Source organism: Phacochoerus africanus, chromosome 16 (assembly GCF_016906955.1).
Source record: "Phacochoerus africanus isolate WHEZ1 chromosome 16, ROS_Pafr_v1, whole genome shotgun sequence".
NCBI lineage: Eukaryota > Metazoa > Chordata > Mammalia > Artiodactyla > Suidae > Phacochoerus > Phacochoerus africanus.
This window is the reverse complement of record NC_062559.1, coordinates 14,317,914-14,344,061: the sequence shown is the minus strand read 5'-3', so window position 1 is coordinate 14,344,061 and position 26,148 is coordinate 14,317,914. Positions and strand designations below refer to the sequence as shown.

At 40.7% G+C, this 26,148-nt stretch overlaps 1 protein-coding gene across 8 annotated transcripts in view; it reads left to right on the top strand.

Moving 5' to 3' along the window:
* The window catches only part of CALD1 (caldesmon 1), a 208,695-nt gene that overhangs the window by 103,091 nt on the left and 79,456 nt on the right, over nt 1-26,148 (top strand). For 7 of the 8 annotated variants that reach the window (XM_047763187.1, XM_047763197.1, XM_047763196.1 and 4 more), the window contains one exon: nt 11,090-11,195. In XM_047763187.1, coding sequence (XP_047619143.1) covers nt 11,125-11,195 — 71 coding nt within the window. In that variant the 5' untranslated portion in view covers nt 11,090-11,124. Of the gene's footprint in view, nt 1-10,267; nt 10,419-11,089; nt 11,196-26,148 lie in introns of those variants that run through there. The other variant, XM_047763188.1, reaches the window with a different exon arrangement.

Sequence of the window (26,148 nt, the reverse complement as noted above, 5' to 3'; positions counted from 1 at the left end):
CTGTGCAGATTTATATGTTTAAGTTGTGTATCTATTATGTCCAAGGGACATAATGGTAATGGCCCTTGGTTTGGTTTCAAAGCTTTGCATCTTAGATTATAAACTCCCAGAAGATAGTCTCTGACTTGCCTCATAATTCCAGAACACAGTAAATGCATTTGATGATCACGATGAATGGAAGTTGAATAATTCACTACAGGATAATTAGTCCCTGATCAAAAATAGCTTGTCCGTCACGTACAGAAATACTGCCAGTAATGAAGTACCTCCAGGACCTGTTTGGAATTGTTCCCAGCCATGGATTTGCATCCTGCCATCTAAACTCTGTCACCTTGCTAGTGTCTGGTATTAACAGAGATCTGGCTGAGGTTCTGTGCCTTGTCATTGATCACTAAGTTGGAATTGTTCCTTGAAAAACCAATCACAAAGAGCAGACTCATGGGTTGCTGATATTTCTACGGCCAAGCAGACCAGAAAGGCCAGAGGGTCATGCACAAGTAAAACTCCAGTTGGGTAAAATATGAGGACCTCTGTACCAGGTTTATAATTGGTAAAGACCTATGGCCTCTGGTCTTTTGTTCCAAATATAAGCCACTCGAAGGCCTTGTTGTGTGATTTGAAGTGTGCTCTCTCTTCAGACGGTGTCTCAGCTTTTTTGTATTCGCTGATCATTTATTTCACTTTCTCATGAATCCTGGTCGGGTTCATAATCCTCTGAGCCACTATGGGAACTCCTATTTCACTTTCTCAGTAGCAAGCATGCTCATTCACAGCAAGATTGGGGGCCCCAAAGACCCTCAAGCAGACAACAAAGAAATCACTAACGAGGAGATCAAAAGAACACATCCATGATTTGAGAGGCTGACCTGTACCATATCCCTCATTTTATCGCATCTTCTTTAGGGAGTTGTATGGTCTTTAAAGACAGAGATGGTGTCTTACTCACCTTCATGTCTCCAAACTGCACAACATTACCTTACATGGTACAGTCATTTCGTATTAGAAGTTGGAAGGCCTTACAGTGGGGCTGTGTAAGAGAACTTTGTGTAATGAGAATGTTCTCTGCACTGTCTTACATGGAAACCACTAGACACATGTGGCCACAAAGCACTTGAAATGGGCCTGATGAAGCAGAGAAACTGAATTTCTAATTTAATTTTGAATAATGTTAATGTAAATTGCCTTATGTGACTAATGACAAACATATTGCACAGCACAGCCTTAGAATCTCAAAAGACATCTTTTTACTGTAGCCCTAAATGGATGGCCATTTCACCCTGCCTATTTCTGGTAATAGGGGTTTACATTTTCTCAGCAGCCCTACCCATTGTTGGATAGTTCCACTGGGGCCAGGACCCTACTCTCGCCATGTCAGAATTAGCCTCTGTTATCACGCATGCATTTAGAAAGCACATTTGTGCCTTTTTTTTTTTTTTTTTTTTTAAAGCAAAGCTATACATTTGTTTTCCCACCAGGACATGGACTGATGGAGAATTTTCATCTTTGCTGTAGGGTTCACTCCCATGCCTTCTGATGATTTTCGCTCTTCTTTAGGGGCCCAAGGAGCAGCAGTGACCACATGCCTGTTGTGGTTTGATGTGTTCTCTTCTGTGTCTTTCAGTCGAATTCTCCTGGAGTTTGCTAAGGACAAGTATTTCAAACTCTCAGAAAGGGCACAAAAGGAATTGTATCCCAAATGTTCACTTCTCTTTCTTCTAAGAAAACTTTTCAGGTTGGTTTAGAGATTAGTCTAAATACCAGTGCTGGTTTTCCACTGATTGGCTGTGGTTTAAGAGCTGTTACCAAAGTCCTATTTTCTCAGTCTCTTTTCTTTAAATGGAGTATCGAACCATGACAGCTATAGGGTTTTAAACAACATAAAGTGGTCCAAATGAGGCAGTAAGACTTGGAGCTGAGACATAAAATCCCTAAGTGTGTGGTCTTCTGCAGTGGGGAAGCCACTATAGATAAACCCTATCCTTCCCCAATCTCACCCGCCCCACATCTCTCCACTGCTCCTAAGGTGGAAGACAGGCCACAAAGATGTTGATTTTTGCAACATTAGACTGTGCTCCTGTTTTGCCAATGGAGAAATATAAATAGAGGAAAATAATGATGAAAGACTGAACGGGGGAGGAAAAAGAAAAACAGGCCATAACCAGTTAGCCTGCTCTTAGTAGGCTGTTGTGCCCCAGATTCCACCAATGAGAGAAAAGAAACAACTTGAGGAGGCAGAGCTTCTCCGGATGAGCCCATTGATTCTTAGATTATGTCTGCGTTGCTTGTCTTGACACATGTGTCTCAGTGATTGCTTTTTTTTTTTTTTTTTAAGTAGCACAGATTTTTGAAACAAAGTGGTGAAGGTTGAGCAAAAGTTAAGTCCAAACTGTACATTACACTCCATGTGTTTATTTGGTTTTTGAGTCCCAAATGAACCATTGAGTTGAGAAAAGAGTAAAGCAGGTTGATAAATTGATTTTTTTCTAAAGGACAAAAGTTCATTTTCTACAGTCAGAAACAAAACACTGCCAGATTGACTGTGTAACTACTGCAAATGTGGGTTTATATAACTTTTGAGATTCATATATAGTCTGTTACCAAGGTCTTTAATTCAGGTTGTAAACACTGATCAGTCACTAAAGCACAGAGATGAATCAGCTTGAGTTACACTTTCCACACTCAGAATGGTAAAGTGAAAAACAAAAACCTGCTGTTTCAAACCAGCTACAACTCCTGAGTGCCTGCTCTGTCCCAATAGTGAAAAAATTTTCTAAAAGACTGTATCTGTTCTTAAGTTGCCTTAAGAATGAAATCATATGTACAGCCAAAATTATCAAAACGTTATAAAGCAACTGTACTTTAGTAAAGCTTTAAAAAAATGAAAAAAAAGAGGGAGTTGCTGCCCAGCTCCAACTGATCGCAGATGCGCGCACGCGCACACACAGACACACACACACACACACACACACACACATACACGCACGCAAAATAATAAAAGCATGTGGGGGAGTTCCCACTGTGGCACATCAGTAACAAACCCTACCAATATCCAGGAGGATGCAGGTTCCCTCCCTGGCCTTGCTCAGTGGATTAAGGATCTGGCATTGCATGAGCTATGGTGGAAGTCGCAGACATGGCTCGGATCCTGCATTGCTGTAGCTGTAGTGTAGGCTGACACCTGTAGCTCCAATTCAGCCCCTAGCCTGGGAACTTCCATATGCCACACCTGTGGCCCTAGAAAGCAAAAAAAAAAAAAAAAAAAAAAACCATGTGGAAAGTAAAATATTGATAAAATGCTTAAATAGTCGTTAAAACAACTGATAAGCTGTGGCAAGGCAGTATATTATTAATTACCAAGATGAATGATGAATATTCAAGGGGTGAGATATCACTTTCCAAACTGGCATACTCAGGAAAGGCATCATGAAGGAAGTAAAATTTGAGCCAGAAATTTATGACTGAACAGAATATAGACAATGAAGAGGATAAGGGATCTCACTCCAGGTGGCTGGAACGGCATGCATAAAAGAGCAGAGGTAGAACATTACATAATACATTTGAGAGGCGATGAAATATTTTTATCTGGGATGCCATGGGATGATCAGCTTGAAAGATTAATGCTTTCTAAATCAGAAAATTAGAAGAGAATGCACAGAGGTATCAAAACATTCGGATACAGAAAGAAGGAAACATGTACATGTTGTGTTTAGTGCATCCATCTCTGCTGGGTTAGAGAGCGGATACAGAACCATAGCATTATATGGAATGGGATGAAAAGTAGGGTGTCATCTGGCCCAATCATTTCATTTTACAGAAAAGAAAAGCCCAGAGAGGGGTCAGCCCTGAGTCTGAGTTCAGGTCACTGCTGTGGAGTGGGAAATTTCAGGATTCATGGAGAAGGGCAATTTAAGGATTGAAGTGAGTAGAGATAATTTGAAGAGCAAAGGAGGGGAATCTATTGGCGTGTGTTATACCCAGAAATCACCTAGTACATATAGGATGAAGAGAGGCATCACTGAGTTGCAATGATGACCCAACTGAAATTAACACAAACCTTTAATGTAGTTAAAACCAGGTCCCTGACTTTCTTCCACAAAGTTCTGAATTTTAAGAACAAAAATGGCTGTGATCCAAGGTCCAAGACAGTATCATGGGCCTGAAAGAAGTTTAGAAAAGCAAGAAAGTCTGAAATATAAGTTCCTGGAAGGCAGGGACTTTTTCAGTTGTCTTCACCATTATATCGCCAGTGCCTAGAACAGAACCTGGCACATAGTAAATGCTCAATAAATGTTCACTGAAAATTGATGGTATGCATGTTTTTGTGAGGCTTCATTGAAATAGTAGGACCATGTAATTTTACAATGGGCATATAATGATGACAAATCAGACAGGGATCTAATAATGGTTATTAGTGTTGAAAGACTAGGGTTCCTTGCAGAAGCAGAGAAATACTTACATTGGGGATGAGGGTGGGTGGATCAGAGGAAGAAAACATGCAATGAAGAAGTGCTAACATTTCAAAGAAAAGTGTGCACTGATGCTGTCCAGCATATAGCAACCCTAGTTTAAGAATCTTACAAAGAAGAGGGAGTTCCCATCATGGCTCAGTGGTTAACAAACCTGACTAGGATCCACAAGGACTCAGGTTCAATCTCTGGCCTTGCTCAGTGGGTTGGGGATCCGGTGTTGCTGTGAGCTGGGATGTAGGTCACAGATATGGCTTAGATCTTGCGTTGCTGTGGCTGTGGTGTAGGCTGGCAGCTGTAGTTCCGATTTGACCCCTAGCCTGGGAACTTCCATATGCTGTGGGTATGGCCCTAAAAAGACCAAAAAAAAAAAAAAAAGAATCTTACAAAGAAGAACAATAAAATAATAGAAGCTTAATAAATACTTGCAAGGTTTAATTTGAGACTTCCAAAACATGATAATTCTCTGAATTTTAAACCAAATGAGTTAGTTCCCAGCCTTGGGGTCTAATCAGAGCTTTAGCTGCAGGCCAACTCCACAGCCACAGCAATACCAGATCCGAGCCGCATCTGCGACTTACACCACAACTTGCTGCAACACCAGATCTTTAAGCCACCGAGTGAGGCCGGGGGTCAAACTTACATCCTCACAGACAGTATGTCGGGTTCCTAACCCACTAAGCCACAATGGGAACCCTGGCATGGATAATTTTTAAGATCATATCTTACCTGAGTTTAAATGATCCAATGAATTTTAAAGTGGAGATCATGGACAGTAGTCTCAGAATTTCTCGGCGGGGGCGGGGGGCGGGGGTAGACGGTGGGGCAGTCATTTTCTGAAAGGGAAAGCGATTTCTACAGGGAAATAGTGGGTTAGTTCATATTATAGTGGTTAAGAGCACACTTTGAAATTCTGTGAAGTGGGAGCTACAATAGCTACCTCACAGGTTTATTATGTAGATAAAATAAGATTACATATTTTTTAAATGGCCCAGCAGAAGTATCAAACCACAAAATGTGATGAGGAAACATAACTGCATATTGCTAAATGAAAGAAGCTGGTCTGAAAAGACTACACACTCTGTGATTCCAACTACATGACACTCTGGAAAAGACAAAACTATGGAAACAGTTTAAAAAAAAAAAAAAGCAGTGGTTGCCAAGAGTTGGAGTGGAGGTGAGAGGGAAGGATGAATAGAAGGAGAAAAGGGCCTGTTTAGGTCAGTGAAACTATTCTGTCTGATACTGTAATAGTGGATACATGACATTAAGCATTTGGCAAAACCCACAGATCTGTAACACAAAGTGTGAAATTTAATGTAGTCCATGGACTGTAGTTAATAATAATGTATCAAGAGTTCCCCTTGTGGCTCAACAGATTAACAACCTCACACAGTGTCCGTAAGGATGTAGGTTCGATCCCTGGCCTCACTCAGTGGAATTAAGCATCTGGCATTGCCCCAAGCTGTGGCATAGGTCACAGATGCAGCTTGGATCTGGCGTGGCTGTGGCTGTGGCTGTGGCTGGCACCTGCAGCTCTGATTTGACCCCTAGCCTGGGAACTTCCAGGTGCAGTCTTAAAAAGAAAAAATAATAATAACGATGTATCAATATTAGTTCATTAATTGAAACAAATTTACCACTAACAGATTTTAATAACAGGTTGTATTAGTTTGCCAAGGCTGCTATAACAAAGTATCACAAACTGGGTAACTTAGAACAGAAACTTATTATCCACAGTTCCAGAGGCTAGAAATCAAAATTTCAGTGGGGCCATGGCCCCGCCAAAGACCCTGGGCGGGGGGCTCTCTTGGCCTTCCCGCAGCTTCTGGGGGCCTCCAGGGTTTCTTGCCCTCCATCTCCTCGTGACTTTCTCCCTGGGTTTCCACATGATCTTCCCTTTGTATCTGACTCTGTGTCCCAATCTCCTCTCTTTATAAAGACACCAGCCATGCTGGATTAGGGCCATCCTAATAACCTCATCTTAACTTGACTGCATGTGCAAAGACCCTCTTTCTAAATAAGGTAACATTCTGAGGTGCTGGGGGTTAGGACTTAAACATATCTTTTGGTGGGGAGGACACAGTTCAATACAAACATAGAAGAAACTGTGAGTGGGATGGAGAGGGAGTATGGGGTACTCGATCCTTTCAGTGTTTCCTCAAACTTAAAACTACTCTAAGAAATAAGGCCCATGAATTTATTTTAAAAAGGTAAAAAAAAAATGACCTAATACAAAGCACATATTCAAATAATGTTGGTTACTTTTGGAAATTGCATTAACTTATTCAGTGTCCCTGACACAACGGGTTTTATTCTTGGTGCATTCCAAGACCAGCATTGGCACTGCCCCCAAATCCCAAGGACTTTCCCCACCGATTCAGCACTCAGTTGATGATGATTTGGAGGAAGATAGAGCTTAGCTTTTTCTACAGGGTCCTCCTCCTAATAATGAGTAACGGTCTGCTCAGCACCACCTTCTGCCTTGAGGCTATTTACACATGTGCACACACACACACACACACCTGCATATGCACACACACATACACACATCTCAGATGGCTTCTTACTTGCCATCCCAATCAAAAGCAGAAACAGAGTAGTTCTCTTTATGAAGGTGTCACAGGAAATATTTCTCATGAGGGCCACATGCCCATAAAGAAAAAAAAAAAAAAAAAGCCATGTGAATGTAAAACATAGTCATCGTTAGAATCCTCGATTGAAAGATGCACATCAGGTATTAAACTCATTTTTTTTGAGGAAAAGAATCTTAGTTTTAATAAATAAACTTTAATTCAAAAGCAGGGAGAGAAATGAAGAAGGAAAAAAGGAAGTAGCAGAGAACGAGACACATAAAAAAGGAAATGCCAGAAGAAATAGTGCTAAATGGAGAGTTCCCACTGTGGCTCACTAGTAAGAACTTGGCTATTGGAAGTTCCCTTCATGGCTCAGTGGAAGCGAATCTGACTAGCATCCATGAGGATGCAGGTTGGATCCCTGGCCTTGTTCAGTGGGTTAAGGATCCAGTGTTGCCATGAGCTGTGGTGTAGGTCGCAGATGTGGCTCGGATCCCATGTTGCTGTCACTGTGGGGTAGGCCAGTGGCCTCAGCTCAGTTTCCACCCCTAGCCTGGGCACCTCCATATGCCACAGGTGCAGCCCTAAAAAGACCAAAAAAAAAAAAAAGAATTCAACCATTATCCATGAGAATGTGGGTTCAATCCCTGCCTTGCTCAGTGGGTTAAGGATACGGTGTTGCCGTGAGTGGTGGCATATTTTGCAAGACATGGCTCAGATCCGGCATTGCTGCTCTGTGGCATAGGCTGGCAGCTGTAGCTCTGATATGACCCCTAGCCCAGCAACTTCCAGGAGTGCTGCCCTAAAATGAAAAAAAAGAGAGATATTGATAAATGTCTCCCCAACCCCCAAAGAAGAGAGGGAAATGCATCAAGAAGGAAAGGGAAGGGAGGAAGCATCAGGATGTCCTGGCCTGGTGGAGAGACCCAGGCAGTCCGCTCATAGTGCCATTCACCTGGGCTGCGGGCTTGGTCGTGTCATTACCCAAAGGAACAGCAGCGTGTTAAATGACTTGATATCCTGAATATCTACTTATTATTTAATTGCAGCAGCATAGGCATGCCCTGTTTCAAGAAAATCTGATATTTGAGACAAGTGTATCAGCAGGTGATGATTCATCTGCCTTTGTAAAGCGCTTTCTTTCCTTTGACAAAAGGTGTCCTGCTGTTGAGGTCCCTTCAATAGCATGATGATTACAATCCCCGCAGCACAACAATTTGGATTTTCGTAAAACATTTCAAGAACCCATCTGTCATAGTTATTGATGCTGTGATACCCCCTTCGCCTGCATTTCTCTGTCAGGCCACTCTGTCCACTTGTGACCCTCACGAGCTCCGCTGTTGACAGGAGCTCCCCCTCTGCCTTGACATTTATCACTTCTTTGGTTGAGAGTTTGTTTCCTCTCCAGTGGGTACTCTCTCCTATTGAAAGGAATTCAACATTGCCTGGGGGTCCGGGAGGGAAATGAGAGATTACTAGCTGGGTCCATGGCAGGCGCTGCCCCCCAAAGGGGGGAAATCACTTACAATTCGACCCAGACATGGCTCCCTTTAGTCACGAGCAGTGGCAGAGAAGTCCTATGATATGAGGATGTGGGAATTAGGGAAGTCCTCTGACTCCATCCTGGTGTGAGACCAACAGAGAGCCATTTGCACAAGCAAACACACCTTCCCCCCATACACAACACACACACGCACCCACAGAGTCACACCACAGCCCGAGGTATACAGATGTGCTTTCTCCTCCCCCTCAGACATACCTGCCCCGTGTCCACCAAGCAGAACCCAGAAAGCCCCATCTGAGCAGATGCATCATGCTGCCCTCCCCCCTCAGCGCCTAACATGCACCCTCAGCAGCATTCCAAGGTGTAAATAACTGGCTAGGTAGGGTTTCTCTCTAGTTGGGAAAAGAAAACACTCAAGTAAGTAATAAAAGGTGAGGAGCTGGGGTGGGGAGAATCTGCACGGGTAGAGAGCCAGTGAGGAGAGCCAGCCACAGTGGGCACACAGCGTTCATCAGTTTCACTTCCCCTTGGGCCGCCCAGACGCTGCCGGGCTCTGCCAACCACGCGCATCTTCCACCTGCTTGGGGATATTTATTTCACTGCTCATTGACACCTGCACCCAAGGTATGGGCTGAGAAGGTCAGCTGCCACTGCTCCCCAGGAGCCAGCATGACTCCCTGGCTTGATGAGGTTGGAGCAGGACCCAGAGGCCGAGAGGAGGCTCTCCAGGCTATGTGGATACATGAAGAAAAGTGAAATTGTTTGCTTACAGACAGACTTCTTTCTCCAATGTCTGTTTGCTGCTGCTATAGTTATTCCAGAAGTGGTTTCCATACACCAAAAGCCTTTCCTGAGGAAAGGGACGAGAAGCGTTTGCTCTCACTCTCACCTGGCGTTCACATCATCCAGTTTGGTCCTGAAGCCCACGGGGCTGTTCTCACACACCTTGGACTGTGCTCAGAACAGGAGCCCACCTGGGGGAGACAGACCCTTGGACAGCCTCTCAAGAGACCCTCAAATCACTTTTTATCTCATTCTGATAATTATGGAGATTTTAGACGGGAAAATATAAGGAAATTTTTCAAGGTCAATGAAGTAATTTTTTAAAAAGGAAAACTGATTCTTTCCTTCCCTAACTTGCAAAGTATTTGGAAAGTACTCTTTGTAAGATAAGATGGAAAAACACCTTAAAATCAAAAAATCTAAATAAGCACCCAAATTTGCATTTCTGAAGTATTTATAAACAGTATAAATAATACCCTAGGGAATAAGAAAGAGGGAAAATTTTAAACGTTATGTAGTTTTGTTTTGGTTGGCTGAGACTTTATTTTTGTTTTTGTGAGTTTTTTTAAAGGGTAAAAATGCTTGAAAAATAAAAGAATCTGACAATTTATTTCAGAAGGTTTCTGAACTTAGCTTCAAAGCCTAAATTTTGCTTTTCACTCTTTCCCACAAAGATGCCATTAGGGGATGGCTTCAGGTTTTGCACGTCTCCCTGTTTCTTACACAGGACAAATGGCTTGTCTCATGTGCATAGAAAGGGCTGGAAAATATTTTTTTGTGATCCGAGTGCAGCAGAGTCTAGGATTCCAGAGGAAGTGGAGGCCTCCCGCTCCACACAGGAAACAATCTTCAAGCAGGCCTTAAATGCCAGATTCCAGGCCGAGTTTAACTAACCACTGACAGCTCTGTAAACAAGGCAAGGACAAAAAGAGCCCGCTTCCCCTTTTCTGGTAGTCATTTTGGGTTTGGGGGCTGCGGGGAATTCTGGAATACTTGACTCCATGGCACAGAAACTCAGGAAAAGCGGACTCCTCAGTTGAAGAGCTGGAAAGGGAAGATCTTTCTGGGATTAAAACCATCACGGAGGAGGTAGGAAAGGAGAAAATGGGTGGGTTACAAAAAGCCACGACTTTTGAGCTCCGAAAACAGCTGGCTCATGTGTAACTGCGTTTAAAAATGCTGCTGCATTCTGTTTACGCCTGGTGTCATTGCTGTCTTCCTTATTATCATTCCGATAATATTATTTTAAGATGTGCAAATTTTGCCTGGATACTTGTATTCTTTTATGTCTCTTTTTTACTTAGTTTCTATGAATTTCCTTTTCTTGCCACTTTTCTCTTTCTCATTCTTGTTGTCTTTTCCTCTTTCTTTGTTCACTTGTTCATCATTTTTGTCAATTTAGTTCAGCAAATTACAAAGAACAAGATCATTCCGTAGCTCTCAAGCGATTCCACCCGTGTTTCAGATCTTCAGAACTTACTCTTGAGGTCTTTAATTTTTTTAAAATTGTGATCCTGGGATTTTATTTACGTGTCTCGAATCGTTTCAGGAATGAGACTGAATTTAACACATAAAGGACAGAGCTTGGCTTGAGAGTCGCACATTGATCACTGGCTACCTCACCCTGTCTTCTAAGGCATTTTACTTGAGAGTTATGAAAAAGGAAGGGATGAAAAATGGTTGGGGGCTAAGGCAAATGGTGGGGGATAAGCCTCTGACTCATCTCTGATCCTGACTCTCCCTCCTCCCTTTGGATCCAGGCATTATCTGGTCTCCCTAAACCTGAACCCACACCATGGACGATTTTGAACGTCGCAGAGAACTTAGGAGACAAAAGCGGGAGGAGATGCGCCTGGAAGCAGAAAGGTAAAGATCTAGGTTTAAAAATGTCTCTCTTCTGTCATCCACAATTTTGGTTTCGGGCCTCAAATATCATCAGTCTGAAGAGTCAAATGTATTGCACACTAAACTGTTTACAAAAGCAGTTATGGAAAATGTTCCTCACTGTGCAGATAATATCAAGAAAAAGAAATTGGGGAAGGATCCAATAGTTGCATTTAATCAGTGTCTTTCATATTAGTATTTTTATAGGAGAAAGGCATAGAAATTTTAAAAGCATTTATAATATTGAAATGTCAGGAAAATGACAAATATTGAGTACTAAAACCATTTAGGAAATAGAAGTCTTCAATTGAAAAGAATAAAGGCAATAAGACCTACATTAATCTTATGACAAGTCTGTGTTCTTACTAGAAAAGCTGCCAAATCCAGGAATTCACATGTGATGGGTTAGTAAGCAGTAGAGTATGTTACTGTGGTGATTCTGAGTCTTCTGTTGTGGTGACTTACAAGGGCAGGTTGGGGAAATAAAGCCATGACATATGAGGCACGGGGTCTAAGTGTATATTTTAAAGCTTTAGGCCTCAGAGGAAAAGAAGCAGCATTTAATGTGGCTTAAGTCAGATGTTCTTTTGAGAAAGCAGAATAAGCCTTCACAGGAAGAAGTATCTTAAACAATGACCTTAAAATCAAATCAGTTTTGCCTCATAATAATTCCAATGCACAAATAAAAAGATGGTAGTAAGATGATCCCTTAGTGATTCTGCAACAGAAAACTTAAAAGGATCTACTTACTTGTATGGAGAATTCAAAAGAAGGTAAAATTACTGCCTTTGGTTGATTTGGTCAGAGTAGGCTGCAGTCCATGGCACAAGGTACCAGGAACAGTATGTGAGCTCTGTAGATTCCAATCCCAGCTCTGCCACTTTTGAGCTGTGTGGCCATGAGCAGGTGACGTCTCTTTAAGCCACAGCTGCCTTATTTGTAAAACAGGCGTAATATCTACGTAGCTTCTGTGGTTTTCGTGGAGATTATTGAACGTCATTAAGTGGCCTGTCCTAGTACCTGGCACCTAAACGGTGCGTTATTTTTTTTTAATTATTCTCATCAACTAAACAAGGAAGAAACATAGCAATGTAGCCAGCACTGAAAACTAATGCCAAGGAAAGAAAAAGCAATTATCCTCCTGTGATGAAACCAGTCAGGAAAGGCTCTCCGGAAGTGAGAGAAGATGAGCCATGGGGGAATTAAGGATGGTGCTGATGAGTAAAAACGGAGCCGTGTGTATGAGGGGGTGACATCTGCAAAAGCTCAGAGGTGGAAATAAGGATCCTGGTGGAAGACACCTGTTGAGTGCTCGGGGAAGAATGAGTTGCGCATCATGGATGATTTTTATTTCGCATAAAAGACAAGAGATGGAGACTTAGCAGCAGAGCTCTGTGTGATGAAAATGTGTTGGGGAAGGTCACCTAGAATGACTGGAATATGGGGATACTAGGAGGGTGAGTATTGAACATACGGTGATGAAGACGGAATCAGGGCAGCGTATATGGAAAGGAAGATCAAATATGCACGAGCCTCCTTAGAGGGAGAGTTAGCAAATCTTGCAGGAGAGGGAGAAACTCAAAGAAAATTCCAAAGAATATAAGACTGAAGAGCTGGAAGTCTGTATTAATCCTCTCGGGTTATTATATTCCATCTGATTCCTTTTCTTATCTTTTCTTTTTAGAAAAGATAAGTGCTTTTTAAGTACTTCCTTATATTTTGTTCTAAGCTTACCTTTTCATGTTTCAAGGTGAATGCTTTAGTTGGGCTATTTTGGAATTTGTTAAAAGCAAGTCCATGGGCAGCCTTTAGGATTTTGTAAAAGCCTGGTCATTTATGGGAATAGTGAAGGTCAGGCTGTATGGTCCAGCCAAATTTGATGAGAAATTTCAGGGTGTGTACAGGAAACAGAAGGTCAGAAACAGAAATGAAGGGTCATCTGAAATTGTGGTTTTAATCTTAAAAGAAAGGGCATATAAGACCCTGGACAAGTCCCTCTTCCTTTAGCTTTAGAACTTGGCTTCTTCCTCTGTGACAGGAGTGAGAGATTGGTGGTAATATTTATTTTCCTTTGGCTTTTGGTATTGTCTAATTTTTTACAACAATCGTGTACTACTTTATTTAAAGACAAAACAATAAGGCAGTTTTCCATTTTGAAAAGAGATTCTATGGCCCAATCCATTATACCTGGGACCAGAAGTAAGGAGACCAAATTCTCCTTTGGATTTAAGGAATGAAAAGCAAGAACCCAGCCTTGATCTGGAGTGGCCCCAAGGCTCAGAGCTGCAGGCTCATTTTGATTGGGCTTCTGCTCTGCTTCCAGCCCTATTTTGGCACTGGGGATAGACCAATAGAAGGACAGAATTGAGAAGAGTGTTCTTAATGCTCTTCCACCTGTATAAAACCAAGCAATGATCAAGAAACTACCTTTGCGTATCCTCAAACAGGACATGTATTCTGATAGTCATTGCTCATATTTCAAGTTGACTGATGCCCTTTGTATTCCTTACCCCTGCAGACAGTATGGAGAACATGGTAACAGGCAGAAGAGACTACTGACGTTTCCACTTCTTCCCCACAAAGCCTTTCCAAAGAAAAATGCCCTGTTATTTTAATTAGTTGTTGTTGAGCTTGACTAGCAGGTGCTGTTCAGCTCTGAGTGACCCCTAGCCCAGGAACTTCCATATGGCTCAAGTGTAGCCCTAAAAAGACCAAAAAAGCTAGAAACAAAACAAAAAAAGGTAACCATACACTTTGTGCCATGCTGGATTTCCCGGGTTGGGGACTGACAGTTACATACGGAATCATAGCTGCCCTGAGACTCCCGCGAATACACTGCATCGTGAGAGTTACAGTCCATTTCAAATCATCTACCCTCCATGACCTAGACTGGGAACCTAGTTACATCCAAAAGATATTTCCCTTCTTTGTCCTGCCGCTTAGCCTGTACATCTTTTTGCTATCCACCTTGTCCTTGACCTTCATTTGCCTTTCATGTCGAGTCCCTAAGATGAGGACTTTAGATTTGCTAAAAGGAGGTACTTTATTTAGTCGTCAGAAAATGTACTGAATATCTATAGAGAGGGAGACACTCTGCGAAACCATAGGAAGCAATTCTCACTAATTCAGACAGTTCCCAATAGTCACAAAGCTCATGTCATACATGAATTAGTAACTTTAGAGCCAACTTGAGCAAAAGGGGAAGGAAAATTTTTCAGTACACAGAATGGATTGAACAGGTAAGCAGTGAAAATCCTAAATGCGTTACTCCTAAGCAAAAGGTATTATTTGTACACATCTCAAATTAAACCGTATTTTTGGTTTTGTTGGTTTTTAAAAATAAATTCGATTGATGTATAGTTGACTTAGTTGTGTTAGTTTCAGATGTACAGCCAAGTAAGTCAGTTATACATATACATATATCCATTTCTTTTCAGTCTTTTCCCCTATAGGTTATTACACAGTACTGAGTGTACTCCCTGTGCTAGACAGTAGGTCCTTGTTACCTATCTGTTTTATTTATAGCAATGCATATATGTTAGTTCCAGCCCCCAATGTATCCCTCCTGCCCCACATTTCCTGTTTGGTAACTATACATTTGTAAGCCATATTTTTGAATCGATGAGCTATTTGCACAAACAAATAATTATCTTCACCTATCCATGTGCCGGTCCATGTGCCTCTTCACCGACACGCGACCCATCCGCCTGTTTCCATTCCATTCTCCTCCTAATCCATCTACCCTGGATTGTGAGTGCATGTGCTTTTGCATCATCGGGGAATACAACATTCTCAAAGGGGAGAATGTAGGGGAAAGGGATACCTTTTCGAAGAGGTCAGATTCAGCTCTCTTCAACAAGTAACCCCCCTACCCCTATCCATATGCTGGGACTTTTGCGTGTATCTGGCAAAGATGGACTGATCACAGCACCAGTAATGGGTATGTCTCAATAGGACATATGTTCTATGTAAATGAACACCAAGAGGCATAACGACGGGAGGCAGGAGAGGTTATTATCAGTTAAAGGCATGGACTTTACCGTTAGGAAACTGTGCTGTCAAATCCAAGGTCTGCCACTTATTAGCTACCTGACCGTACAAATTATTCGTTCTTCCTAATCTTCTGTTTCCTCATCTATAAAATGGGGGAAAGAATAGTATCCACTTCATAGGGGTTTTGTGGGGATATAGAGATAATACATGAAAGAATGAACATATGGAGTTCTCTTCATGGCTCAGTGGTTAATGAACCTGACTAGGATCCATGAAGTTGCAGGTTCGATCCCTGGCCTCGCTTAGTGGGTTAACGATCCAGCATTGCCATGAGCTGTGGTGTAGGCCACAGATGCAGCTCGGATTTGGTGTAGGCGTAGGCCAGCAGCTGTAGCTCCCATTAGACCCCTAGCCTGGGAACTTCCATTTGCCATGGGTGTGGCCCTAAAAAAAAAGAAGGAAGAAAAAGAAAAGGTGTTAACACAGTACCAGTCATCTGGTGTTTATTAAATAATTATTATTCATTGAGTTATTATTTGTATTTATTGGCTGTTATTAGATAAACACTATTAATTATTACATCTAATTTGATTTGCTGCAACACATGAAGAATTGAAGATCCATTTTATATTTGCCATAAAACAAAACAGTGAAAAATACCAAGTTTTCATATAATAAAAAATACTAAGGTTTTCTTTCTACAGTTCTCAGAGGACATAAGAACTGTAGGAAGGTAAAATGCAGGAATTTGCTGTTGAGTGAAGAGTTCTGAGGATGTGGTTGGTTGCAAGGTTTGAGGAAGGATTCCACTGTCTTGGGAAGAGGAGGTCACACCAGTTTAAGTTGAGCTCTTCTGTTACACTTGACCAAAAGGATTTTGAGCTTTGGTGTTTCTGCTGAGAAACCAGCAATGATGGTTTATCCATAGAGAAATCTTCAATGGGACATACTTTTCCCTGTGCTGGGCTTGCTTTCACAATAAGCAACTCTCACTTTTCAAGACTGTGAACTCATTGCATTCCCAGCTCCCGCTTTCCACACCCACATGTGAGTTCCTCTTTCTGATCAGAAGAAAGGCCCCTATTGTAGGGCTGTGTTATCAGAGCCAGAGGTTCCTAGACGTAAATAAAGGGAATGAAAGCACTCTTGCTGGTGTCATTGTTCATACATCTTTATGGGCCTCTGAAATATTAGATTAGGCATTGGAAAGTAAATATTTTTACTTCACTTAAAAAAAAAAAAAACCAATTTTTTAAAGTCCATCGAGTCTAAGTAGTTGCCTCTCAGAACTCTATCCCTGAAACTTTTTTTACGTTATTTAATAGTACGGTCAATCAACAATTATACAAAAATGCTCTTATTTACACTGCTTAGCATTGTGACCTTGCAATTTCAAATAAGAATCTTTTCAAATGCAATTTGTTTGTTATGTTATAATCAGAAAATTAATTTCCACTAGGAAGTTAAATAAAATGTTCATTTGAAACTGTCTAAATTATTAGAAGAACTAAATTTCCTCAAAACGTCCCTCAGTTCCCTCAGAAAATTTATCACCCTAAAGGGGGGAAGTGTTAAGATTTGTGTCTACATTTTTACTTTTAAGTTAAAGGATTTTTTAAGTAATTCGTTTGAAAGGTATTTAAAAATAGTTCTGTAAGGTCTTTATATTATTTGATGTTGTTTAGGGTTAGCCTAATTTGTATATAGGGGCACTGAGTAAGTGAGGTGGATAATTTTCACCTAGGGGATTTTTAATTATTTATTTGTGTCCAGCCATGTGAAGAATCAAAACATGTATTCATATTCATATTTTCCCTCAAATGTTTTCTCTCTCAAGGTCAATTTATAAATAGTCAAATTTTAAACAGTAGAGATGGCATATTTGGACCAACTTCCACTAACTTAACAATTCCTCTGATCCTAAAAATATCCCATTTTATGATGATCAGTGGAGCATCAAGTGTCCAGGACCTACCCGAGGTTGACACTTATTCCATAAAAATTAAAAATCTAGATCCTTAAGGACCTCACATGCAGACCCGTAACCTCATCCTAAGTTGGAAAAAAATGTGGTATGTGTGTGAGTCAGTACACTTGCTGTATAAAATAGTGATGATTTTTCTTTATGGTTTGTATAGGTGACTCTTAAAATTTACCAGTCTTCACCACCTGGGAAGAGGCAGGACAATGTGGTGGTTACGTATATGGGTGACAAAGTCTGACAGACATGTGTTTGAATCCTAATTTTGACAACTACTCGTTGGGTGACCTGGTGACAAATTACTTAAACATATTTTACTTCAATTTCTTTATGTATAAAAATGGGGATAATTATTCTACCTCACAGGATCATTGGAAAAACTACGCTAGGTAACTCATGTAGGGAAATTAACACAACTGGCACATAGTATATACTCAATAAATGTTAGGTCTTATTATTATTACAATCATATTAATGTTTTGGCAGCCCTTTGATACAAAATAAAATTTTACCGAATTTTTTTATCTGTCAGCTCAGATAGTTTGTGGCATCCTTATTGCAAAGTTTCTTTCCTATATGGATACTTGCTATGATATTTCTATTGAACTTGGGAAAGAATTAAAAGTTCCAGTTACAAATAAGTCTACCACACAGCTAGAACTGCTATATGAACATTTTAAAATAGCATATTTTAGCCATGAAGATAATTTTCTAATTCATTAATGATATGTCTTGATTTTAAATATAGCATGTAAAACATGACTCAGGATTTTACCTGAAGAGTTCAATTCAGCAAAAAATAGTTCTCAAGTGGAAAAAAGGATTAGCTGAATTTTTCATCCAGTGTTAGAAGGGAAAAGGAACCATCACTTTTTTAGTGTCAGCCAAGTGCCAGGCTAGGCGATGCTCCTTTCTTTCTTTCCTTCTTTTCTTTCTTTCTTTCCTTCCTTCCTTCCCCCCTTCCTTCCTTCCTTCCTTTCTTCTTTCTCTCTTTTGCTTTTTAGGGCTACGCCTGTGGCATATGAAAGTTCCCAGGCTAGGGGCTGAATCAGAGCTGCCGCTGCTGGCCTATGCCACAGCCCCACAGCAACGCTAGAAACTTAACCCACTGAGCAAGGCCAGGGATGGAACCTGCATCCTCATGGATACTAGTCAGGTTCGTTACCACTGAGCCACAGCAGGAACTCCAGTGATGCCCTTTATATATCTTAGATCATTTAATTGTCAAAATAATTGCCAAAATATCCCATCAAGGTTACTTTGCATGAACTTTATCATAGTCTGTTCATGCTTTTATAACAGAATACCATAGATAGGGTGGCTTATAAACAACAGAAATTTATTTCTCCAAGTTCTGAATGTTGGAAAGTCCAAGATCAAAGCCCCAGCAGATTCAGTATCTGGTGAGGGTCTGCTTCTGTCTTCCTGTTGTGCCCTCATATGGCAGAGGGGCAGGGAACTCTCTGCCACCTCTTTTTAAAAGGGCACTTATCCCATTCAAGAGGGCTACACCTTCATGACTTAATCACCTCCCAAATTTCCCAGCTCTAAATACGATCACATTAGGAGCTAGGTTTTAGTATGTGAATTTAGGGGGGAGGACCCAAACATTCAGGCTTGGATATTATTATCCCTCTTTTACATCTGAGGAAACTGTAGGTCTGAAGGTTTAAGTTGTATGTCCAACTTCATATAGCGAGGGCATATAATCCAGTTCTGCCTACCCCAAATCTCAAAATCTTTCCACTGTAACAAATTGATCAATGAAATTTTTCATGTTTCATGTTGTCTTGTCTGAAGGTCCATCATCTCTACAGTGCTAAAATAATACCCTAAGATGGGAGAAAATCATTCAAAACAGTTATGTGGCAATAAATGAGGCTATTGGGCTTAATCGAACTGTTCTTTATGCTTATTCATGAAAATCGTTTGCAAGTGTAGACACAGTCATTATTTAGTTTGCCCTCAAAAACACTCCTGTGTTAGTCCCATCTCACAGAAAAAAAAGTGGAAACAGAGGTCAACGTTTCTCCCTCTAGCCCAAGAAGGCTGTTGGCATAACTTCTTGACTTTTCTCTGGATTTTTTTCCTCAGAAAGACTGTTTTCACTAGTAGGGCAGGAATTCGTCACATCATCACCCATAAAATCTTAAGGCTGTCCCTAACTTTATAGATACTCTTCTGTAATGGAATGTTCCTTTTTCATTTTTGGCCTACACACTACTTGAGTCTGGTGAAAGCTATAGACGCTCCTCTAAGAAAAATGCGCCTACGCCCCCACAGAACTTGGCGCTTAACTTTCCGTGGTATCATGGACCTCCATCCTCAGACCGCCATCCTGGGGGCCCATGAACACCAGGCCAAGAATCCCTGATCTAATGAATTTTAAAGTTCGTCTTACATAGGAAGAAACCGAAGTCTAATTACTGAATTATGGTTTCAGCACCCCTAAAGAAGTAACCGAAAGCCTCTCGTCACCATACATAAATACTATACTAATAATATAAGGAAAGTTATGTGCCTAATTTTTACAAAATAACTTAATCATTTCATTCTAATTAGTGATTTCATTTATTTTAACTATGAAAAATCCAATACATACAAAATAATGTTATGTAATGTATATAGAAGTTATAAATCAGTGTAGTACAGACACTATAACCTTATCATTCAGCTTAAGACCTAGAACATTTCCAGAGCCATTGAAAGTCCTGGCAGACCCCTCTCCAGTCCCACCTCCTTGCCCCCTCATCCACAGAGGTAACTAAAATACTGAAAATTTAATTTTTAAATAAAATTCTAAATAAGATAATATGAATTTCTATGTAGGTGTTTCCAGGACCCCATGAACCAGGGCTTTCCATTCTCTCCAGACTCAGGCGAAGGTGTTAAATGAGAGTCTGCTGATCCCTGAGAGGGCAATAGTTTCGGCTTTTTCACTCAGGACCAAAGGAGTCCTTCTGCTGAATGCAGGTGGGAACCTTGGAGAAGTAGTACAAACAAAGGATTCTCTACCAGCAAAGGAGGCTCATCATCAGACAAAGTGTGATGAAAGCTGTCAAATATGTATGTTGAATATATCTATTCTGCCCATTGGTTTTCTCACTGACCAGCCAAGTTTAAGAGATCTGACCTTGCAGCCAACATCTGGCCAGGTGGGAATGGCAGACAGACATGATTACAGACCCTTCCAAATTCTTATTCAAGGGCAATCTATCTCAGTTACTTTGAAGTCTCGTAGGGAAATGATTGACCTTCCGTATCTTGTAACAAGTGTTATAAGAAAGTACCACTGGACATTGAAGCATGAGTGTGTGGGAATGGTATAGTGGCTGTATACATGGATTTTCACTCATCTGTGAATGAGGTTACAGAGGGATAATGTGCAGACGTGGTGAATAAAATCAGTTTTTTTGCTAGTTTGCTATTATCATAAGTAATGCGCATCAGCAGTTGGAAAATCAATGTTTAGTCTATCATGAATCTTGATTCAGATTCCTCCATTGAAAAATCTTTATGAGACTGTACAAAAATATAAATATGAACTATTTATAAAGAAAGGATTTGATTAATATGTTAAATATGCAAGCTACATTCCATGGCTGAGTTATTAAACACTTGAGAGCACAGCTTTTTGAAACTTTTCAAAGAAATTTTTGAACATTCACCTGCACTTAAAAGCTTAATTTGCTAATTATAAATCATTTTTATTTATGCAATTTTTAAACAAGTTTCTAAAGTTCTGTTAGTCTGATTGAAGTCACCAGATACAGTTGAACGTATTTTCAAAACTGAATTTTGTCAAAAATATTGCATAATTTATACTGGCCTTCCTTCCAGTTAATCTAGATTAGCGAGACTTGACATTACATTTGAGAGTAGTACCAATTAACTAAGTTAAAATGCGAGGGTATATTTTCCATTTTAATAACCCACTACACCACATACAGTTCCTTTGTTGGAATAAAAATCTTGGTAAAGTATACAACAGCCACTATAAATAGCAGCCACAAGCCTGTACATTCAGGAGAGTCTCCAGGGAGTGTATTTTAAACTGCACATTGTTTAGAATAGGAAATTCTTCCGATGTTCATGTTTTCCATTGTGGGTGACATGGTCTATCCTGTGTGACATCTTCACTGGCCTCCATTTTCCTGTACCATTTAGGAATCCAACGAGTAGTTTCCAGACGATTGCTCAATCAGTGCTTTTTATTTTCTTAAATAACCTGGGTCTTATTAACCAGTAGGAATTTTGCATAATTAGAAGCTCTCCAGATAAAAACCTAGATAACTTCCAGAGCTGGCCCAGCAACTAGGTAATGAAACAGTCCTTTATTTCTGGATCTAGCAGCCCTCCTCTGCCTGTTTAGCATAACAGCCGTCAACCCATTTTTGATTCCCGCAGAAAGCCTTGCACTGTTGGCAGGTCTTTCAGGGGAAATTAAGAGACTAATATGGAAAATTACTGAGCAGGAAGTGAACAAACAGACGAGCAGGATGAGATGATGGGTTATCATGCTGGTTGGAAGGGAAGAAGCCTCAGCAGGTATAATTACACTGCATCTTTCCCAAGGCACTATTGGCAGCTGCAGTCCGTGTATACTTCTGCCCACTCCTTCCTTGAAGAGTCCTTCTGTTTCTCTAATCAAAACTGTTGTGTAAATCTTGGATTTTTTTTTTCGAAGTCAGGGCCATTTTGGAGATCTAATACTCCCTTACCACTTCTCCTTCCTTGATGAAGAAGATGAGAAATTACCATTAAGGAGACTTGGGGAAAAAACTGTGATGTAGAAACAGTGGATATCTGCTGCCCTTCCTCCTGCTACTCCTATTTCAAGAGCCTTTAAGTCTTCCCACCTAAATAACCATGAAAGCAAAACACCCCAAACATATGTACATTTTCTGAGCCGGCACCCTCACAGTATATCTTGGTTGCCCAGGGAATATCTTTGCTACAGAAGCTCCATGGTTTATGAACTGAACAGAAAGAAGCTTTTATAAAACTCAAGGCTGCGGCAGGAGGGAAATTCCCAATTCTTTCAGTTCTAAGTGCCTCACATCAGAGGCACATGGATGTAAATTTTATCTCATCGCGGCGTTTGTCAGAGCGATGGTAGTGACAAACCAGAAAGGAGTTAGTTTTCCAAGAGAACTCTGACTGAGGAACAGAATTACTGCTAGGAGATATATCCCGGTGTTCTATTGGGTTATGTGGTCAGAAGTTAAGACCTTCTCTCCTACATTCTCAGGAAAGAATTTGGAAATCCAAATCATTGAACCCAGACCTGCAAAGTAACATATCCAAGAGCACATGGTCCATGGTAGCATTAAAGCTAGAATCTGTCATTTACTCCAATTCTGGTGCTTTTCCCTCTGCATTATGTGCTCCCAACCCCTACAACTGCCTCTAACTCCATAAAAGAAAGTACCTTTTAGATCAAGGATAAAAGAAAGAGGACAGTGGGTAAAGGTTTAATAGACCTGGGCATCCTTATCAGTAAAATAGAACTAGCACTTCTCAGGGTGGCTGAGACAGTTAAATGAGATATGGACAAAGGCCATCACAAGTGTAAGCAGGTTGCAAATGACAGATGTTTATCAGGCAGAGGTGCCTGTATGATTCATTTAAATCAGATTCACGTCTGCTTAATCCTATGTGGAGTTGCAAGTTTCATTCTGGTCTTATACTGTGTTTCAAAGGAATTTTCTCCCTTCTCACTCTGCTATCTTAAGCTATCTAACTGGCCCACAGACATTCTAGGCTTTCAAAAATCTGACTCTGAGAAAATGCTGTAAGTGCTACCTCTCACTCTCCCTAGAGCCTGTCACCCCTGGAGAGGGCTTAGGACCTTGACTGCAGAGAAGAAGCCATCTTATCTTCCTCCCCCCAGCCCCCCAGTCATGAATTGAGGGGAAAATTCAATAGATTTAAAATGATGACTTTATCCCAATCAGAATTAAACCCTGTGGTTGGTCACTTCCTTGTCTGGTTTTGCATCTAAGTGAGGAAAGTCCTCAGGCTTTGAGGGATTGTATGCTCTTTGCATCACTGGAGCTTTTATAACTAGTGAACTCTTAGCTTGAAGGCCCATCTCGATAGTTATCCTCTAGAAAACACCTTCCCCGAGGTCCCCAACCAAAGTGACCCACCGTGGGTTTTCCGTAGCAGTTTTTTTTGGATATGTTAATTATTATCACCCGTTTTATTTATTTGTTACTACGTCTGTTTTCCCCCCTGAATCCAGAACCACGTCTTACTTTTATTTCCCCAAAGGCCAGTGCTCAATACTGAGTAAATGAATGAATAGATGCTGCGATTCATCTCTGCGTACCAAGGCAGAACGTAGCTCACTTCACTAAGGTTTCCATGGAGAGAAAGAAATGCCGGTGACCTTTGTGGTGTTCTCTAAGCACTGACACCATCCATACTGTCCTGGGGGTCGTCCATCGCTCTCCTGATGAGCCTCTGCAACTGTGATGTCCTATCTTTGTCTCTAGAGATAGGAAGAAACTCATCTCCTATATTTCTCTGATTATTAGGAATAGTGGACTTCTACAGTATGTAATTTTGACCATTATGCTTCTTTAGTTGCATCATGGAGGCACATGTTATTAATATGATAGAGCAGACTCCCTTGCCTTGGCCTATCTGCTCTAGTGCTCAAGCTCTCAATGTTATTTGTAATTAATGTTTACGTTGTAAGACCAGATAACCATCAAATTACAGGGTTCATACCAAGCCCCAAGGAGTCGAACGTTGAACAAACCATATAATCAAAAATATCTCATATGAAAGACCAAGTTTGTGGTCTGGAGGAGTAAACATCTGCAGTTAATCCCAGGAGGATGGGCAGAAGCAGATGAGGGCCAAACGCAGGCTAGTATTGTCAACACGTTTTCTGAAATAGAGAGTATTGAACACACAAGCTGGGTCTAACTTTTAGACTCCAAATAGTGGATTGGGTTCTAATATTGGGATGTTATGATAAACCAGGATTTAAAAAAGAAGAAGAAGAAGAAGAAAAGATGTTAGAAGACCCAAGACTTGGGAGTTCCCATTCCAGCTCAGCAGGTTAGGGACCTGACAGTCTCCGTGAGGATGGGGGTTGAATCCCTAGCCTTGCTCAGTGAGTTTAGGATCAGGCTGTCACTGATCCTACAAGCTGTGGTGCAGGTTGCAGATATGGCTCAGATCCAGTGTTGCCATGGCTGTAGCATAGGCCTGCAGCTGCAGCTCCAATTTGACCCCTGGCCCAGGAACCTCCATACTCTGTAGATGTGGCCATAAAAAGAAAAGGAAGCAGAAAGAAAAGCCATGACTTCATTTATTTTTATTTCAGGAAGACTTTTTAACCAAGATATGGAGCATTAACTCAATTTTCAGTGAAGTGGAGAATTTTTTGTTTTTATTAATAGTTCATACAGTTCAAAAAAACTGTTTGAAAGAAAGAGGGGAAGCATTCATAAGTAGCTATTTGTCAGAACTCAGAATAATTAGGTTCATATTAATTCATAAATATTGACTACGATGCAACATGTTCCACACTGGGCATTGAGTTTCCTAATTATAAAAGTATATCCTTTGGTTAATTCATTACTATAACATTTGTAGTTAAAGTGAAGTTAATGAACTAGAACACCCAGAACACAAAAGCTTGGAAGCACTATAGAGTAGTCTCCGAACTGTATCTTTTTATTTTTAATTTTAAATTCTTAGATCTACTGAAAAAGAGTCAAAAGGAAAGATAATTTGAAGTTATCCTAGAAAGACATTGAGTTCTAAAATACCTAGGAGAAGAGTTCCCATCCTGACGCAGTGGTTAATGAATCTGACTAGGAACCATGAGGTTGCGGGTTCGATCCCTGCCCTTGCTCAGTGGGTTAACCTTCCAGCGTTGCCATGAGCTGTGGTGTAGGTTGCAGACGTGGCTCGGATCCCGCGTCACTGTGGCTGTGGCACAGGCCGGTGGCTACACCTCTGATTAGACCCCTAGCGTGGGAACCTCCACATGCCGTGGGAGCGGCCCAAGAAATGGCAAAAAGACAAAAATAAAATAAAATAAAGTACCTAGGAGAATCTCAGATTACTTCAGCTCTCTCTACTTTGCAGCATATTTTAGAAAGCTGTATGCATATTTCAGGTCACTGGCTTTCAGATTTGAAGTAACTGCTATTTTTTGTATAAGTATCATCCATTTTATTTTCTTTTTTTGTCTTCATGAGGTTTTAAAATTAAAAAGCTTTCCAGATGGCTTTTGGCTTTTAAATAAGAAAAATGGATACAATGTTTTCTATTAAATGTTTTCACTAAAAAACCTTCTCTGCCCTATTCTATAAACTAATGAGCAAAAAAGTGTTCTATTTGCTTTTTTACTGCCTTGGTCCTAATAATAGCTTGATTTCATTGCTCAGTAGCTTCAAAGTAAAATATCATCCTAAAGCTGAAGAATTTACCCCAATCTATTTCTAACTTCCTGTCTCCAAAAAGATTCCCAAAAATTGTACAGAAGAACATTTCTAATAAATTCAACACATGTCAAATTACATTAAGTTTCCCAGATGTAGGCAAGTGGAGTCTAATTTATTGTCTTGGTTTCGGCTGCTGTAATAGAATACCACAGACTGGGTGGCTCAATCAACAAATATTTATTTCTTACAGTTCTGGAGACTGGGACGTCCAAAATCAAGGTGTCAACAAATCGGGCGTCTGATGAGGGCCCCTTCATGGTTTGCAGTTGCCTCTCTTCTTGCTGTATCCTCACACAGTGTAGAGAGAGAAAAGGCAAGCGCTGTCAGTGTTTCTTTCAATAAGGATGCTAATTTCATTCATGCGGACTCCACCCTCGTGACCTAATTACCTCTCAAAGGCCTCCCCTCCTTACTTCCATCACCTGGGGTTTAGGATTTCAATACATGAATTTGAGGCACACAAACATTCGGTCCACATCATTCATGGTCT